Source organism: Medicago truncatula, chromosome 1 (genome assembly GCF_003473485.1).
Source record: "Medicago truncatula cultivar Jemalong A17 chromosome 1, MtrunA17r5.0-ANR, whole genome shotgun sequence".
Taxonomy (NCBI): domain Eukaryota; kingdom Viridiplantae; phylum Streptophyta; class Magnoliopsida; order Fabales; family Fabaceae; genus Medicago; species Medicago truncatula.
The window spans coordinates 44,585,665-44,602,954 of record NC_053042.1 but is presented as its reverse complement, the minus strand read 5'-3'; the positions used below and the strand labels follow the sequence as shown (position 1 = coordinate 44,602,954).

The 17,290-nt window shown below is 34.4% G+C and overlaps 3 protein-coding genes across 6 annotated transcripts; 1 reads left to right on the top strand and 2 right to left on the bottom strand.

Annotated features, from left to right (window-relative positions):
• The first annotated feature begins 872 nt into the window (after positions 1 to 872).
• LOC25484830 (acyl-CoA-binding domain-containing protein 6) lies at positions 873 to 8,024 on the top strand. Of its 4 annotated transcripts, none has more exons than XM_039829843.1 (15): positions 873 to 1,057; positions 1,951 to 2,077; positions 2,286 to 2,363; positions 2,436 to 2,549; positions 2,691 to 2,757; positions 2,895 to 2,956; positions 3,295 to 3,434; positions 3,525 to 3,651; positions 4,661 to 4,775; positions 5,186 to 5,274; positions 5,965 to 6,048; positions 6,948 to 7,268; positions 7,349 to 7,408; positions 7,495 to 7,673; positions 7,759 to 8,024. In XM_039829843.1, the coding sequence occupies exons 2-14, from the start codon at positions 1,988 to 1,990 to the stop codon at positions 7,666 to 7,668; spliced, it is 1,521 nt and encodes a 506-aa protein (XP_039685777.1). In that variant the 5' UTR covers positions 873 to 1,057; positions 1,951 to 1,987; the 3' UTR covers positions 7,669 to 7,673; positions 7,759 to 8,024. The 4 variants fall into 4 exon arrangements, with proteins under 4 accessions (XP_039685777.1, XP_039685778.1, XP_024640272.1 ...); XM_039829844.1 differs by having other exon boundaries at positions 7,768 to 7,991; XM_024784504.2 differs by having other exon boundaries at positions 1,903 to 2,077; positions 7,495 to 8,024.
• A 544-nt stretch (positions 8,025 to 8,568) lies between these two features.
• Positions 8,569 to 11,502, bottom strand: LOC25484829 (4-coumarate--CoA ligase-like 5). Its single transcript, XM_013613833.3, has 5 exons — positions 11,373 to 11,502; positions 9,829 to 11,251; positions 9,603 to 9,670; positions 9,422 to 9,524; positions 8,569 to 9,065 (listed from the first exon to the last, which is right to left on the bottom strand). Coding segments are annotated over exons 1-5 (1,722 nt in total). The 5' UTR covers positions 11,375 to 11,502; the 3' UTR covers positions 8,569 to 8,939.
• Positions 11,503 to 13,155: 1,653 nt separating this feature from the next.
• On the bottom strand, positions 13,156 to 16,614 carry LOC25484828 (probable glycosyltransferase At3g07620). The gene is made up of 5 exons (XM_013613832.3): positions 16,439 to 16,614; positions 15,727 to 16,338; positions 15,494 to 15,624; positions 14,615 to 14,948; positions 13,156 to 13,928 (listed from the first exon to the last, which is right to left on the bottom strand). Exons 2-5 carry the CDS (start codon positions 16,243 to 16,245, stop codon positions 13,260 to 13,262), a joined length of 1,653 nt encoding a protein of 550 aa, XP_013469286.1. The 5' UTR covers positions 16,246 to 16,338; positions 16,439 to 16,614; the 3' UTR covers positions 13,156 to 13,259.
• Positions 16,615 to 17,290: the final 676 nt, after the last annotated feature.

Genomic DNA, 17,290 nt, shown 5'->3' with positions numbered 1-17,290 from the left:
CCAAAACCGTTCATAGTATAGGCACGTAGGAATTTTGAGCCTAGTCAAACTCCACCTTTTTATAAGACTTAATCCTACAGATTCGTACATATAATTATTCAAATATATAGAATTAAGGTGATTTTTCTTCCAAGTCACATATAATGATTTTCATCACTGGTTAAAGTATTTTATCATTGTTTTTCTTTGTGTACATTTAATATCCTCCGTATGCACCGTCCGAGGGATGAATTCTTCAAATGCAACATATTTAAGCTTGGGTTCGAATAATCAATCTTAGTTAAGTTAGAATGAGTTCAAATTCCTCCATTTATCCATCATATATTTATTTTCCATTTACGCAAGAGATATACACATGTGAAAGATTCATGAGATCCATAAGTAAAATCCACTTATTAAAATAGGTTCCACTAATCTTCACTTGTGTCCATCTCGCGCGTAAATGAACAATAAATAAAAATAGATAAATGGAGGAATCCAAATTCACTTAAAAGAGACTCGTTTTATATAATCTAAGCGCTTTTGATGATATTTAATCATTTTCAAAGATTCACCATTACTAAAAGTGATATGAATTATTCACAAGTCTTAACTCAACTAATAAAAATGTCGAAATTGTGAGATCGAACGCGTTGACCGGGGTTCGAACGCCGAATCTTCCACTTGTGGGTGCGAGTTTCGATGATTATTTACCATTTTGTCCATCTACAAAAAGAAAAAAGTGATATGAATTTATAGATATGTTAATTATTTAAATAAAATGATAAGTATTGTAACAAAAAAAAGTAAAAAGTAAAATAAATTTTTCATCTAAATTAGAGTAGTTTACTTTTATAGTTTACTGTTACTACCACGACTAGAGGTTGTAAGTTATTGCCGCGAGTTTTGTTCTGCTTTGTGTCCGAAACAAGTTTCACTCACACACTCTCTCTCTCTCTCGCACGACGACGACGACTCAACTGAGATCTCGACGGTGGCTCTTGAACTCTCAGCCACCGTCCGATCTTCGACGACGCCATTTCCAGATCTGATCTGAAATCTATCTCTCCGATAACAGGTTTCATTCAATCTCAATTCATTCATTTCGAATTTCCCTATTATCGTCTACAATGTCATATGAACCTTAGGATTTCAAATTCGCGGTGATTTTATTCCTATGGATCGATGTTGATTTCCAATTTCAGATACATTTTGCTTGTTATCTAAGCATTGCCGTAAAATCACGTGACTCTAAGAATTGCGTTAGAAATTTTTGTAACTGAAGTTTTTTCAGTTCTCAGGTCCCTGATTTTTTTGCTAGAAGTTGGTACTTGTTTTGTTGTGGACTGTGGAATAATGCTATAATTTATGCATACTACTATATGATTTTTTTTGTTACATAGTTAATTTACTATTGAGTCTTCATTTTCATGATATTTTTGATTAAATTCTTAAAATTAGATCCAGTGCCTTGGACTTTTATATTTACTCTTGCGGAAGGACGAAGTTTCAACTGACATCAGCTTATTGGGTCAGCTGGTGTTTTTTTGTTTTTTTAAGCCAAAGGGATTATAACCAAAAACCACTAAAATTGCAGGGACTAAAATCATATTTAAACCATTATATAATTATAAACTATACTAATACAAATAGGAATACATTATTATTAAATATAAATGTTGTTTTAGAATAATTACCAATGCTAATTTTTTAAAATGTCGATTCTCTCTTTTAATTTAAGATTTATGATTTTTTGTTGATTTTATTTGTTGGTATCATGGATGTGCTTTATCATATAAAGTTGAACATTTGTTGCATTCTTGTGTCCATGATTGTATATGACTTTCTAAGATTTATTTCTTTGGATCTTTTTACATGTGTACTTAAATTTGTCTTTTGAGATACTTTGCTTCTTTTTGTCAGTTATCTTATATCCTGAAGTGACAATCAAATTGATCCCTACTGTAACAGTTATTCCTGGACTGGACTAAAGGAGAATCAGAGAGAAATGGAAGTCAACAATTGGCATAAAGAACTTTCATATGATAATTGGGCACCCATTACTGTATCTGGTTCACGTCCACCGGCTCGCTATAAGGTCTATTTCTCTCTATCTTTCTCCTTTTCTTATTTTATTTGAGGATGGAAGAATACGATACAAAATTAAAACGAATGATTGGTTGGGTCTTGTCATGAACTATTTTACTTAATGCAAGAAATTTATTTGTCATTCTTGGCTTCTTAGCAGAAAACCTTCATTAGCCTTGGGCCAGATTCTTATTCCTTGTGTTGTCTTTTCACTGCAGCATGCAGCGGCAGTAGTTGATGAAAAATTATACATTGTCGGTGGAAGTCGTAATGGTCGGCATTTATCGGATGTTCAGGTATATGGTATGCTCAGATGCTGCTGAATTTTGGACTCTTTGTAGTGAGTTACATGATTTAGTTGTTTGCAGGTTTTTGACTTCAGAAGTTTGACGTGGTCTTCTCTAAAGCTAAAAGCTGATACTGGAAACGATAATGGCAACAGTTCACAGGAGAATCTGCCAGCCACATCTGGTCACAATATGGTAAAACTTTATGTGCTCAAGTCATTCTGCATGCATACATGTTTCAGCTTTAAATACTACTTTGGGTTCACAATTGATGAACCTCGAGTTTTAGTGACCCTCTGGGTTTTGATTTATTTTGAGATTTGGAAATTTGTGCAGATTAGGTGGGGGGAGAAACTACTTATTCTTGGTGGCAGTTCAAGGGACACTTCTGATACTTTAACAGGTTAGTATCTGTAAATTAATTTTTATAACGATGAAGAAATATATACAAGTGCCTAATTTATTTTCTATATGTGCATAGCATATTATAGCATGGCATGTTACATTGAAAACTCACAATGTTCATTGGATTTCTTGTAGTTCAATACATTGACATTGAAACATGCCAGTTTGGAGTTATTAAGACTTCTGGAAGTGTTCCGGTAAGTGTGTCCATTAATTTTATAGCTAGAAGTTCCATCCTTGGGTGTAAGTTTTTTGTTTGGTTATGGACACCAATATCATACTCTTAATTTTTTTACTGAAAATCTGGTTTACAAAGCTAACGAGGTTTATTGATTCATGTAGCTAACCCTTGTAGCGAAGGGGTAAGGGTTGGTTGTTGCTGTTCTGTTTACATCTTTTATCATACTTTTCTTTTTTAATTATATTTTTTGGATATTCAATCTGCGCAATATTTCTTCTTCGTATCCATTAAAAAATGTGGGAGTCATTTGATTGTGGTCAGATAGACATTTGAATGTTCAGTCTATTTTTCCAGGTAGCCCGTGTGGGACAGTCTGCAACACTGGTTGGTTCAAGAGTTATATTGTTTGGCGGTGAGGATAGGAGAAGGAAGCTGTTGAATGATGTCCATGTTCTCGATCTTGAAAGTATGACTTGGGATATGATAAAGACTTCGTAAGTAGCAACTATTTTACACTTCCAGAAAATGTATTAATGCTTTAGCAAAATTTAGTGTGAACATACCACTTTCTTGCATTTTGATAGGCAGACACCTCCAGCTCCTAGATATGATCATGCAGCTGCTATGCATGGAGAACGGTACCTTATGATTTTCGGGGGTTGCTCTCATTCTGTCTTCTTCAATGATCTACACCTATTAGACTTGCAAACTGTGAGTAGATGTTATTTTCAAACTTTTTCACATGCTTTGATAAGGTTGTTTCTTCTATCTGGGGTGTTCAGTTATTTTTGCATGTCACCCATACACAGCAGTATTTTCCTAGGCCACCCATACACAATGTAGTTTTTTCTGTATGTCACTCATACACAAAAGTGGTTTTTTTTATGATAGTTAGACCTCCCATTACCCAAGTGTACACTCGGAAGAAAAAGGACTGTAGAATTTAAGGCATGCGTGCTATTTCCTGTGCTGTGATAGCATAACCATAGGAATCTGAGTTGGGGGAAATAATATCTCCTCTGATAACAGAATGCATACGTGGCATTGAAAGAGAGAGAGGAAGTGAATAGTGAATTTACGGAGGAGGTTGGGCTAAACATGATGGGGGAAGGATATGAAGAGACAAGTCAGGATTGAACGGAAATGTTGGGAAGGAGGCAGCAGACCCTGCGAAGAGTCTGTACTATTCTGTTTGATAGACTACATGGCTTGGTTTTTGCATCTTATGCCAAAATAGACGGGTGTGTTCAGTTTGAGTGTTCGTTGATTGAGCTTTCCTCCCCCCCTCAGTTTTTGTCATTTAGTCTTGGTCCTAGCTATTGAGTTAGAAAGGACCTTCTGCTGTCCATTGGGTAGTTTGGTATTGATGATAAGTTGATAACTACTGTGCATATTTACAACTCTTACACTTTTTTGCACCTTTTGACAACAACTATTATCTTCAGAGATCTCCTTTCATATCCCCTGATATTTGAAGTGGAACATGTTTCATTGGAAACATAATGGTTATGGTCTTACTTCGTTTACATGGAATGAAAGTACAGACCAATTTTGATATTCCTTTTAAACTTCAAAATTCAAATTAGTTTTATAATTCACATTTCTTTATCATGAAAAATGCTTTAGTTTTGGCCGTTGATCTTCAAAGTTTTTTTCTTTCTTTCATTGTTACAAGTTTAGCACCAACGATCTGATGATCTAACAATCTCATTTGGTTCAGATGGAATGGTCCCAACCACAATCTCAAGGTGATTTAGTATCTCCCAGGGCTGGACATGCTGGTATCACTATTGATGAAAGCTGGTTCATAGTTGGTGGTGGCGATAACAAAAATGGTATGTACTAAATCAAGATAAATAGAAAATAGTGACAAAGCGAGAGTCAACAGTGCTGCATGGAAGTCCACTTCATGTGTATTTTAGAATAATAACTAGAAATTGCATTGGCCTTAGCACCTGCATGAAACTTTAAACACAATCCTATCTTGAAGCGCAATCTAGGGGAAAAATGCCTCCCTCCAAGGATGTGAAGGCATCCTGCTCAATCCAAATATATCAGAGGGCTGCATAAACCCCAAACTCCAAAATATAGTTTGCTTCCTTATTTCTAAATGAACCATAATAAACTGCTTACAAGCAAGGGGCAGTTAAATTAATTATCGACGTCAACTATGTGTACGTCAAGCTATCTACATCAATGAAACTATGTTTTTTATGGATGTATGATTATCTGATTTTCGAAACAGGTTGCCCTGAAACCCTGGTCTTAAACATGTCTAAACTTGTTTGGTCAGTATTGAATGTTGTGAAGCAAAAAGATCCACTTTCTAGTGAGGTAATTACTTTCTGCAATCAATCCATTTTATATTTTTATTAATATTTCCAGGTGCGTTGTTGTATGGAGGATTGTAAATTCGCTCTTTTCCAAGACCTGTTATTGAATAAAATTATTTTGTTCTTTTGTTATATATATATATATCATTCCTGCAAGGGGGGACCACATTCTTTTCGGCCCACATTTGAGACCTTCTGATTAGCTCTGTTTGCCCTCATTAGTCATTACCAAAGTTGTAGAAGATACATCTAGATTAGTTACCTTTGCATTTTAGGATTGGATTTTGAATCTCATTCCAATCATCTTGGACTTCGATCCTTTTATTAAACAATTCCTCATGTCTGCCAAAGTCCCAGGTAGATTTAAAGGATTTATTGAATGAAAACACGCTCAAAAACTATACAAAAGAGAACAGAAATGACTGCCACCTTGGAGAGGCATAGCAACAGCCCCAAAGGGCAACTTTGAAGATGAAAAATAGATAGGACAGCGATAAGATGAAAGAAAGTAGGACCTTAACTTTTATAACTTGCTAAGTAGATAATCAATCAAAATGGGGGGATGCTCTTTATATATAATTAAATATGGTAGTAGTTGTGTCAGCAATTGCTTATGCAAACAAAGTGTGATAATGATTTACGCCCTTTGCGTATTGATTTATATGTGATGTAAGTTTTCATTGCTTATCAGGGTCTTAGTGTCTGCTCAGGAGTCATTGATGGTGAAACATATCTGTTTGCTTTTGGTGGCTACAATGGGAGGTATAGCAATGAGGTATGTAGGAATCTCATCTCTATCTTAACATTGAGTATTTAATAATTAAATACCATTTGTTGTTAAAATCTTAACAACGATTATTGTTATTATGGTAGATGGATGAAATGTGTGTGTGTGTGTGTGTGTGTGTGTGTGTGTATATATATATATATTACAATGGAGATGGGTGAAATACTTGGTTAATTGATTTTATTGAATTCAAGTAAATTATGCTCTACTATAACACAAGTCCAATTTAGTTTGTAAAGGAAAATCATTGGTTCAGTTTTTTAGAATAGTTAGCTATTTGTGTTTGTTAACATTGGCTATTACCTTTGCAACTTGACTCGGATAATTTTGCTGGATAGCTACCTACAACTACAAGACCTGGTGATTCTCCGTAATAGTCAATGCTGGGTAGTAGTGACGTTTCCTGATTTCCACAAAAGCAAAAACCTAGTGTTGTGGAGATCAAAATGCTGAGGTAGATGAGTGAACATACAAGAAATAAAAACAAAAAGATTAAGAGTGAAGATATCTGGTCATAAGACATCAACAAGAAAAGCTGTTCACGTAGAAGATAGTCAATTCGAAAGACCTTGCACTATTAGCACTGTGACTAAGATTAGGATTGGTTTTACTGCTAATAAACCTAGTTGCATCAATTATTATCCACATAGGAAGCTAGTGAGATAAGGTTTGATTAATATATTATGCAAATTGATTGGGTTTAGTTCAATCAAACTAGAGACTAATTTTCTACCCTGACACCGTGTATTGCAATTGGCATGCTATATGCCACAAATTCTGAACTTGCTAGTATTACATATTTTTAAGTGCACTTTTTTTAATTAAAAGTTTGGTGCATTCCATGTAGTGGTTTCTGTGACTGACGACTACGGACTGTGTAAATTTAGGTTTTTGTTTTGAGACCCAAGGCAAAGGACACTTTGCGTCCAAAGATTTTCCAGTCACCGGCTGCTGCAGCCGCTGCAGCTTCTGTTTCTTCTGCTTATGCATTGTCTAAATCTGAGAAGTTGGATTTCATGCAACTGGATGATATAAATACCAAGTCATCTGTAAATGGTCATCATCAAACTGATGTCACGATTAAAATTGAAGCCATTAAAGAAGAAAAGAGGTTATTGGAATTATCAATTACAGAAGTCAGGGCCGAAAATTCTAAGCTTGGAGGTGAGATACATGAAGTAAATAATAATCATGCTGAATTGACCAAGGTATGTATTACGACTTCACTGCAAAGGCACACTAAATTTATTGATAATTGTAGTTTTCACCGTTAAATTGGTATTTTCAGGAACTCCAATCAGTCCAGGGACAACTTGTGGCTGAGCGATCAAGATGCTTTAACCTGGAGGTTAAAATTCACTTTCCCATCTTTGAAGTTAACAATGGATTTATAGTTGTGTAGGATTTAAGCTTATAGGTAATGTTTGTTTCCAGGCCAAAATTACAGAACTCCAAAAATTGCTGGAATCAATGCAGTCTGTGGAAGATCAGGTACAGGCTCTTCGGCAAAAGAAGTCTGCTTTTGACCAGGAGATGGAGCACGCTGCAACTGCTCAGAGGCAGAGTTCTGGTGGAGTTTGGCGATTGTTTGGTGGGAGTGAAAAATGAAGATTGTGAGGCCACTTAAACTGATTTTGGAGTTTATTCATGGGAATTTCAACTTTTTTACAAGCAACCGAATGTTTTATTTTATTTTAGTTCGTGCAGAAAATGCCATTTCCTTGCTATAGAGCTTTTGGACGGTCATCTTGTATTGTAATGCATGATGGATAAGATGTTGAGTTCCAATCTTGATGGACTGCAACTTTCAAAAGATGGTTATACAAGGTTTTTTTGTATTTGTAATTCGTAATTCTAATAGGTTTACTTTTGTCGGGTTCATTTCGTACTTCTTATTTCCATTATATTCTACAGGATTTACTTTCATTTCATATATTTGAGTACGAATATTAACATTTTATTCACTTGTTTTATTCAAATTTAATTTGACTAATTAGTACTTTACTTTCAATTGCTTGAGGAACGCGATTTTAATTTCATTTTGTTTCAAGCATGATGACTTCTTTCTTTGGCAAAACCTATATTATCGTCTTACAGAATGGAATTCTTTGATTTGGTGGGCGGTCCTTGTGTTCATTCTTGGGTTTTGGTTTGATTCACACAAGAATGATTACAGGATGAGTAGGTTTAATATCATCAAGGGAAATATGATCATCAGTCATGACATGTTTCCCTTTGGCTGGTGGTTCATATTTGCTCATGTCTTGAATTATTTCAGTATACAAATATGAAAGCGAACATCATTCTTCTCCCTTAGGCAACCAATCCACCACTGTCTTTTTTTATAATTTCAATCAACAACTAAATCCAAGATTGGAGTGAACCTTTCAAATTTGCTGTTGAATTATTTCAAATATGGAGCACCATTCTATGCTTGTTGCTCGTTGTTTTCATATTTGTTCAATGAGAACACTAGAGTACACAATTCACAACTGTACAAGATTCAAATTCAAATTGCAAACAACAAGCATTTATTTTAGTTACTGATGTCTGGAATTCTGATTCCACTGTGTCCGTGACTGTGGGATGGATTTATTTTTTTTCCCCAACTCAGTTTATACTAAACCAAAGTTTTAGACATAGTCTACTGACAAATTGAAATTCTTAGCGGGACATGAATAAAGTCTAGAACTATCAAAATTAGCTATGCATTCACATTACGGTGACCTCACATTACACCATAACTTTATTTCTTTAGGCTTATAAACAACATTTGATCCCTTCTGTTACAAGGTGGCTTCTCCTCGCTTTGAACTCCACTTCATTAATTGAAGAAAGAGTAAAACATTCTGTAGCACAATCGTTTGTGTCCAAGTTACTCACAACTTAGAAACAAGCTGGTATTTGCTTTGCAAAACAAGATCTTTTCGCAATATCTTGCCAGCAGCTGACCTTGGTATACCGTCAATAAAACTCACCCTTCTCACTTTCTTATATGGAGCCACCTGAAAATTCTCAAATTTAGTTTAATTTAAAAATAGAGAGAGAAATTAAAATGACTATAGGAAAACGAGAAGGCAGGAGCTAAGAGAAGCAGAAATGGACTTGATGAAGTAAAATATCTGCAGTTATTGCATCTAGATTGTTGGATGAATGTCATATGGTTTTTATTTCAGTTTTGCATCTTAAACCTAATTAGGTGAAGTCAGAATATGAATTTAAAATTTAACTTAACTAATCAAGTTTAAAATACAAACTTAAAATATGAATTGTTTGATCTTCATCCAACCACTAAGCAACAATGATTACAACGACTGCAGATTTTTTTACTGCATGGAATCAGGAGCCAAGAGTGGCCTACCTGGCCTGCAACAAATTGAATGACTTGGTCTTCTGTTAGTTGAGAACCAGCTGCCCTCACCACATATGCCATCGGTATCTGCCCAGTTTCTTCATCTTCAACCCTGCAACATTTTTTGTCCACATAAGAAAGTCACAGAGAGAATGAAAATAAGAGTGAAAATAGGCGGAGGGGATCGTACGGAATAACTGCTGCATCAACAATAAGGGGATGACTTAGCAGCACAGATTCCAGTTCTGCAGGAGCTACCTGACACAAGCAATCCACATATGTATTAATGAAAACTAAAACCGTTCCAAACTCAATTTGATACCTTAGAACTAAAGGAATTTACTGATATTCTAATTTAACTTCAAGTGCAACAAAACTTCACTATTGAAACTTAAACTATTTATGAATTTGAGTACCTGATACCCTTTGTGCTTGATTAGCTCCTTTATTCGTTCGACTATGTAGACAATTCCATTCTCATCAATATAACCAAGATCACCTGTCCTCAACCAACCTTCTGAATCAATTGTTGCAGTTGTTGCCTCAATATTTCCTAAATATTCTTTCATAATAGTACCGCTTTTCAACCATAACTCTCCTTCCTTGAGTGGAGGCAAAGGCTTCCCTGTTTCAATGTCTACCACTTTTGCACAAAAAGTTGGAATCAACTTTCCACATGCTTCTGGATGAGCTTTAGCATCTTTATCCGATCCGAAAAACGTAGCTCCCCCGCAACTTTCTGTTAGTCCATAACCCGCCCTTAGTTCAACCCAAGGAAACAGTTTTCTAAACTCCAGTGACATTTCCTTACTCAAAGGTGCAGCTCCTGAGCCAACTCTTCTTAGGCTAGACAAATCACAACCATCTTTGCTAGCATGTTTCACTAATGAGTGGATCACTGGTGGCACTGCTGGTATGTTATTAATTTTGTGCTTCTCGATAGCGACAAGCATGGCTTGAAAATCGTATTTTTGCATCAAAACTGTTGTAACACCAACACACAACAAGCCAAATCCAAAGAACATCAGTCCATAGACATGAAACATTGGAATGAAGGCGAGGAAAACATCGTCTTGTGCTGTAGATACATCAGCAGACCAGCAGAGTAGTTTCATTATGGTTATGAGATTTGCATGTGTCAAAACAACACCTTTGCTTACTCCAGTAGTCCCTGAAGAGTAAAGTATAGCGGCAGTGTCTGATTGCTCCACAGGAACATGTGGCAACTCATGTGAATCATAGCAGCCTTCTATTAACTCTTCAACTGATAAAAACTTTCCATCAGATGTCCCTGAGGTGAGAATTGTAGGAACTCCAGTTGGGACCAATTTGTGTAACTCTTCTGGTGCCGATATAGCTAGTTTAGCACCTGAATCATGTACTTGTTTTGCAATTTCTGACTTAGTATTGAGAGGGTTGGCAGTGGTCAGAATTGCACCAACTGATAACACAGCCAAGCATATAGTTGAGTACAAGATTGAGTTTGGAGACAATAAAAACACGACATCGCCTTTTCTAATCTCAAGTCCATGGAACAAAGCTGTTGCAAGGGAATAAACTGATCGACGAATCTCACCGTAGGTTACACTATGATCAGTATTTAAGTCAATGAATGCAATTCTTGCATCAGCAAGGTCTCCTTGTGAGAACTGTGATAGCACAAGAGTTGCAGTGTTGAGATCTAGCTTTGTTGGGATTTCATGTTTGGTTTCAAGCTTAACAAGAGAATGGTAAATTCCTGTTCTTGGATTGTAGCCACTCCTGTTATCAAATGGAGACAGAGATTCACCGGATTCTTCTTCAGCGGATGACCAAATCTCCTCTCCTGACATTTTTTCCCTGCAAAATTGATTGATATGTTAAGCTAATTGTCAATGCTAATGTAGTGTAGCTGTGGCAAAATGAGTATGCAGCATAAACAGCATCTATAGTATATTTTTCGTAAAGTACTAGGACTAACATTGTTAACTATGTCATGTCAGTTGTATAAGTATTGAGGTTAAGGTTAGTAAGACAGTTGTATTTTTGTGGCCGGCAAAGAGAGTGAAACTTAGCTAGAAGATATATACTTGACGTTCTCTACATAGGCCAAGATAAATAAATTGAAAAATGAATATTCTTTTCATCAACCATAGAATATAGTCAAGATCACAATAATTATAATGTACGGAAAATGAGGCCAAGGTCTTGGAATTTGTTCTTTGAACCTTGAGACTGCACATTCAACTTAGAAAATGTGAAAGATTAGTGTTGCAAGGGTTCTTGTAAATCTAAGCATTGATTATCAACTACTATCTCTCTTGAAGTTTCTAAGCTTTATTATTACTCCCCTCCTATAATAACTGAACTATTTGCGAAAAAATAGTCTCATTTCACTTTTTAATATAATATTAATTATTTTTTTACAATTATTAATACTACTTTCACAACTCTCAATTTAATATATTCTACTTTGCATTTATGATAAAGAAGAATGCACCAATAGGTTGATAAGGGCACTCAAAACCATTTCTCTCTCTTTCACTTATACACTTTTTCTTAATAAGTATGAAATGAGTCAAGAGCTCAGTTAAATTGGGACGGAGGTAGGATTGAATTATTACGTACATGCATTGCATACTTGAATCATATCCACTCAAGCTTAAATTTATTTATCTGATGATTTATCATTTCGCCATATAAAAATATAAAGACTGAAAAAGTTTATATATACAAATATGTTATCGTAAATTTTAGTGCTAAAATTAAATAGTTATATTAGCATGCATCTATAAACACATGACGATCATGGATCCTCAATTTACTCAATCAATTCTCTCAAAGAGGATAAAGAGATGGGACCAATACTAGGAATTAAACGATTGATCAAACACTTTTTTTTATATATATATTTCTGGGAATAAGATGTCCGTTATTATTTTTCGTGAAAGGTCTCTTGAGAGTGAAAATTAAATGAGCAATATCTAATATATGTTTTTAGTTAGTCATTGATAGAGACGTATCGATTTTTCTACAGTGATATCGTAGAGAAATATTTATTTTTCAATTAAAAATATAAGAGCGCTGATGATCTTCTTTTTCATGGGACCATATTGAATATCATCTTTCTTTTACTCAATTAATGTCACCGTCTTACACATTAGTATAAAGAAATGAATAAATCATCCATTTAGTTTTAAATTAACGCACCCTTTTCAATCTACTCCTAAGTTTTTTATTTTATTTTAAACAATCTAGTCCTAAGTTATGTAAATATGTTATAGTTCCAAAAGCATGTAAAATCTATCTATTTAGTCTCTTTTATTAAACTAGCATCGATTAAATTGATAGATTTTCATATATTTTAGAGACTAAGTTGATAGATTACAAAAACAATTTTTTTGAATATGTTATGCAAGTATTATTGATGAATTGCACCTTGTTTTCAAAGGCGTGAGTCCACTGCTTCAATTTTTTGGCATAATGGTAAGCTAATTGGTTAATAATCTAAACAATGTAATAGCCATTACTAAATAATAGAAACCAATGACATGAAAAGTAATGCAAATTATACTTATGAGTCGTTTATGCTTCTTGAAGATTAAAGATAAGAGTGCTTCCCAACCCTAACAGTACTTCATATGTGTAAACCTGGAGAAACAAATACCATTATTTTGTTTTCCGGATAGGTAAATCCGAATGAAAACTGTGTTTTTTCGTCCATAAATGTACTTCCGGATAGGGTGCATTATAAAACATAGAAGTGTAAAGTAACTCTCAGATAAATCAATAAACATCATAAAAATTAACAAAACAAGATATACATATATCTATTTACATCTTCTACTTGTTTACATCATTGATATCATTACTTGAGTCTAATATGAGAAAGTCTATTGTTCCAAATAGAGTGAAGAATCATATGAAATAAGTCATACTTGACAGGAACTTTATGCCACAGGAAATGCTGTTGAACCTTCTTTACTCCCAAATGCAATGCCAAGTACTTCTCTTCTGTGATTGAGAGAAGTATGCTTCTAAGATTAGGGACATCCCTTTCACGAACAAATACCGAAAATGCTTCCCATTTCAAAACCTCAAAGAAAGGGGGCACATAATTATCTGATATGATCACCGGCACACACTCGGAAAATATGGCCTCAACTATTCTTGGTGAGTAAACTTCATAACCTCTAGCACATATGCAATATTTGCTACTATTCATGTAGTCCATATAAATTCTTTTACCTTCCGCATCACGTGCCATTGCGCCAAAAATTTTCATGTCAGGTTCTTTGTTCTCCCAATGTTTGAGTAGGATTGGACGGAGATAACCGTGCATGCTTCCTGCGAAAAAGGCTAGTATAGTCCTTTCTGAAGGGTGTTTACCTGCAATTTTTCTTAGTGGATTCATCACAGAATGTATGTATGTAGCAGGTAGAGTAGTATCTTTTCCTATTTGAAATCCTTTAGCAACATTAGCATTGCAAAGAGACCTAATACAATTTTTCATTGGTTGCCTAGTGATTCGGGAAGCCTGCAGTTTCATACGTCGCATTGTGTTAGTATTGCAAAAAAATGCAATGCAGCCTTAAATCCATATTCAACAATATGAAGTAATATATCATGGAATCACTGATCCATTTTCCCATTTGACAAGGTACATAAGCACTAATCTAAAATTATCCCAAAAAAAAAATCAAATTTGCTTTTAATTTGCATCACACTCAGTGATGTAAAGGGACACTACATTATTACATTATGATGATATGGGGATTTTGGCCTGAATATTATTCCCAGACTTGGTAAATTCTGTATTTGCACAACTATACTAGTGGTAAATTTTGCCAATCATCCTAGAAACATGACATACTTGAATTCCCTACACTAAAAGTTCCACGCAGTAATGAATCTCGATATATAAGATGAAACTACACAATTAGTAAATTAATTCAAAATGATATCAATGGCGGTTTCGATAAGACAACTGAGATCTCTAACTACGTGACACAGTTACAACAGGGAATCCATTTCCTCCAACTATATGTTAGTTGTTTGAGCACCTTGTTTTAAGTTTGATCAATACCATTATACGGTAACTGATCAGGTTTTTTAATTGATAAATGCCAATAGCTTAAAAGCATTTTGTATAAGGATAAAATAAGAACCTTATCAATATTATGTTGTATAAATAGTAATCACAGTGATGTATCAGAAGCGCACCCAATCATGACAGGCAACGAGAAAATGATCTGCTCCTCCAGTTCTATTCCAGAAACGATATTTTCCGGCAATTATATTCACATATTTGTCAAGGTACTGCTCCATCTTCTTATTGTCAGAAAGATTGGCCCTTAGCATTTGTGAACTGAACGGAAGGTAAAATAAATGAGCTTTTTTCGGATCCTTCACAATGAACCTTTTATTTCCCTCCATCAATTTCATAAACCATCCCTCTGAGGCATAAATTCCTCTCATCTTTGGTTGATGAAATATTGGTTTTTCTCCTTCTCTATAGATATAAACTTTGAGCTTGCGCTCCATCAGTTCATAACTCCTGAAGAACAAATGCAAAAAAGCATTTCAATTATCTATGAAAGAACACGCACCTAAGTATGAACTGATTAACAGGAACATTTGGGGTCTCCGAGTCAACAAATGGAATAACGTCCATATCATATTCATTGCTAGCATAAATGAAATCTAACCAAATATAAAATAAAAACTATTTTCATATAAACTATTAAGTTGTTTTCATAAGCCATCATGGAGAGCTTACTGAAATAAGCTAAAAAACTCGTGGACATGCCATGCTATAAGCTGTTTGACTGTTTCTAAGCTCTCCCAAATGTCTCACAAGTTTTTATGTAAGTGTATAAGCTCAAATAAGTCAATTCAAACAGACCCTAAATAACAAACGACTTCTTGAAATTCACTGTAGAAATTTCCAAAATTGAGCCAAATCTATTGAAGTAACATGTTAAGCAAAAAATACAGGACAACTTGCAACACAGATCTGAGAGTATAAGAATGAAAAAAGAATAGTTTACAATGCAATCGTATACAGCTAACATCTAACAAATTGAACAACTGTCAGTGTACCTTGAAAATTTGGAAACTTCTCGGTAAACAGGTGCATGAAGTCCTGAAGACTTCAACAAGACATTTGCATTTTCAATCTCTATTTTTGCAGCTAAGAGTTCACGGTCACGTTGCGAAGACGACTTTGGCTTCTGTCATCAATACATAAAATGAGAAAATTAGAAGTACATACATATTCAACAATGATTCAATCGTACGTTAGAACAACAAAAACTGAACTTCATAGTTCATACCCTAGAAGAAGAATTAAAACTTTGAATCAATTGAGAGTACAGCCGAGTTAATGAAGTTGGCTGCATCGTGATCGAAGAACCCAACAAAGAAGTTTTCAGTAACTGAGGTTTTTCCTTATTTTGAGGGTCAATTTCCATACTTTGTATTCCACTTCCATTTGAAGACTTTTTTACATTATCATGATAAATGCTCCAATCTGCATTCAGACCTTTTGTTCCCTTTGAAGGAAACCCTTTTCTCTGGTGTTGAATATTGTGTTTTTCATCAAATTCTCTAACCTTCTGTGTGGAATCATCAAGCAGTATTTTTTGATTGAAATTGTGAATTTCTTTTTCATGATTTTCCACTTCATATTGAAATGAATAATTAGATTGTAAAGTAACATTGTTTCCAATGAATCTACTAGACAAATCCAAGAGAGAAAATGTTTTCCAATACGATTGAAAAACAAGTATAGTAACAAGACACACAAGAACAGGTAAGAGATGTCTAAATCTGACATAAAAAGATAAACCCATTTTTTTTCACACAAAACTCAATTGGTTGGTGACTTCAAACTAAACTAAAACATTCATCATTGCAATATTGAGCTAAAAATCCTGAGCCAAAACCTGAAAAGGTGATTAAATTCAGTTACATATAGTAGTTAGTAGAACTAGAAGAAACTAAAGTAAACCCAAGTTACTGAATGCATAGATAAACAACATTTACCATAGGAATTGAACATAGCATTGGATTTTTGTTCTTCGTGTGTGGATCTTTGCTAATGTTTGTTGTTTATTTGGTAAGCAACTCGGTCAACAGAGTCATGGCGTTTTCAAGTATCATCAAATAAATAGAATGACTCTCATTTTGTTTTCAACAATTTTTTTTAGCGATCTAATTTATTCTTTTATAAAAATCAATATATAAATTAGTCTCTACCATTATAACATAGAAACTAATTTGTCATTAATTTGAAAATGTCATAATTTTTTTTTTTTTATCGAAGACTAGGTTGGATCGTGAGAAAATCGTCCGAGATCAAAGTGACTTTCTACTCTAACATTTTTGTTTTTTTTTTTGCGTATATTGTTCATTTGGCAAGAAGTATGACACTATACAACCAAAGTACAAATTACGGTTGACACATATAATTAAATTTTTTGTTCAACTAGTTGTGATTTAGATTCTGAATGATAATTTTGTTAATAGTAACTTGTGTAAATATCATTTTAAATCCTCAATAAGATTGATGTTTCTTTGTAACCTTATATGAGGTTTGCTATGAGGCCTAAATACTCCCAAATGAAAGAAATACATGTATTATATACGTATTGTATATCAATACTCGTATGATATTTAACCCATTTGGGTTGATCTGGTCGTGTTGACTTAGGACTTTAAGATGTGATACTCTCAAGGTCTTGAATTCGATTCTCCTTGATGTTAATTTTGGTAGACTAGTTTGACTTCTAACTTTCATACGAAACGGTCTCTTAATCTGGAGTTTGACCGTATAGTAATCATAATCAGGTCAAGAATAGTTCCAAAAAAAATCAAATTTGGTTCTCACGAAAAAAA

Excerpts from the sequence above, each read along its gene's own strand:
- LOC25484830 (XM_039829843.1), top strand. The coding sequence starts at position 1,988 with ATGGAAGTCAACAATTGGCATAAAGAACTTTCATATGATAATTGGGCA. Across the intron at positions 4,776-5,185 it reads TGGTGGCGATAACAAAAATG|GTTGCCCTGAAACCCTGGTC; the intron begins GTATGTACTAAA and ends TTTTCGAAACAG. Across the intron at positions 5,275-5,964 it reads AAGATCCACTTTCTAGTGAG|GGTCTTAGTGTCTGCTCAGG; the intron begins GTAATTACTTTC and ends ATTGCTTATCAG.
- LOC25484829 (XM_013613833.3), bottom strand. Across the intron at positions 9,671-9,828 it reads TCAAGCACAAAGGGTATCAG|GTAGCTCCTGCAGAACTGGA; the intron begins GTACTCAAATTC and ends TGCTTGTGTCAG. Across the intron at positions 9,525-9,602 it reads GTTGATGCAGCAGTTATTCC|GGTTGAAGATGAAGAAACTG; the intron begins GTACGATCCCCT and ends AAAATGTTGCAG.
- LOC25484828 (XM_013613832.3), bottom strand. The coding sequence starts at position 16,245 with ATGGGTTTATCTTTTTATGTCAGATTTAGACATCTCTTACCTGTTCTT. Across the intron at positions 15,625-15,726 it reads GTTTTAATTCTTCTTCTAGG|AAGCCAAAGTCGTCTTCGCA; the intron begins GTATGAACTATG and ends TATTGATGACAG. Across the intron at positions 13,929-14,614 it reads TCGTTGCCTGTCATGATTGG|GCTTCCCGAATCACTAGGCA; the intron begins GTGCGCTTCTGA and ends ATGAAACTGCAG.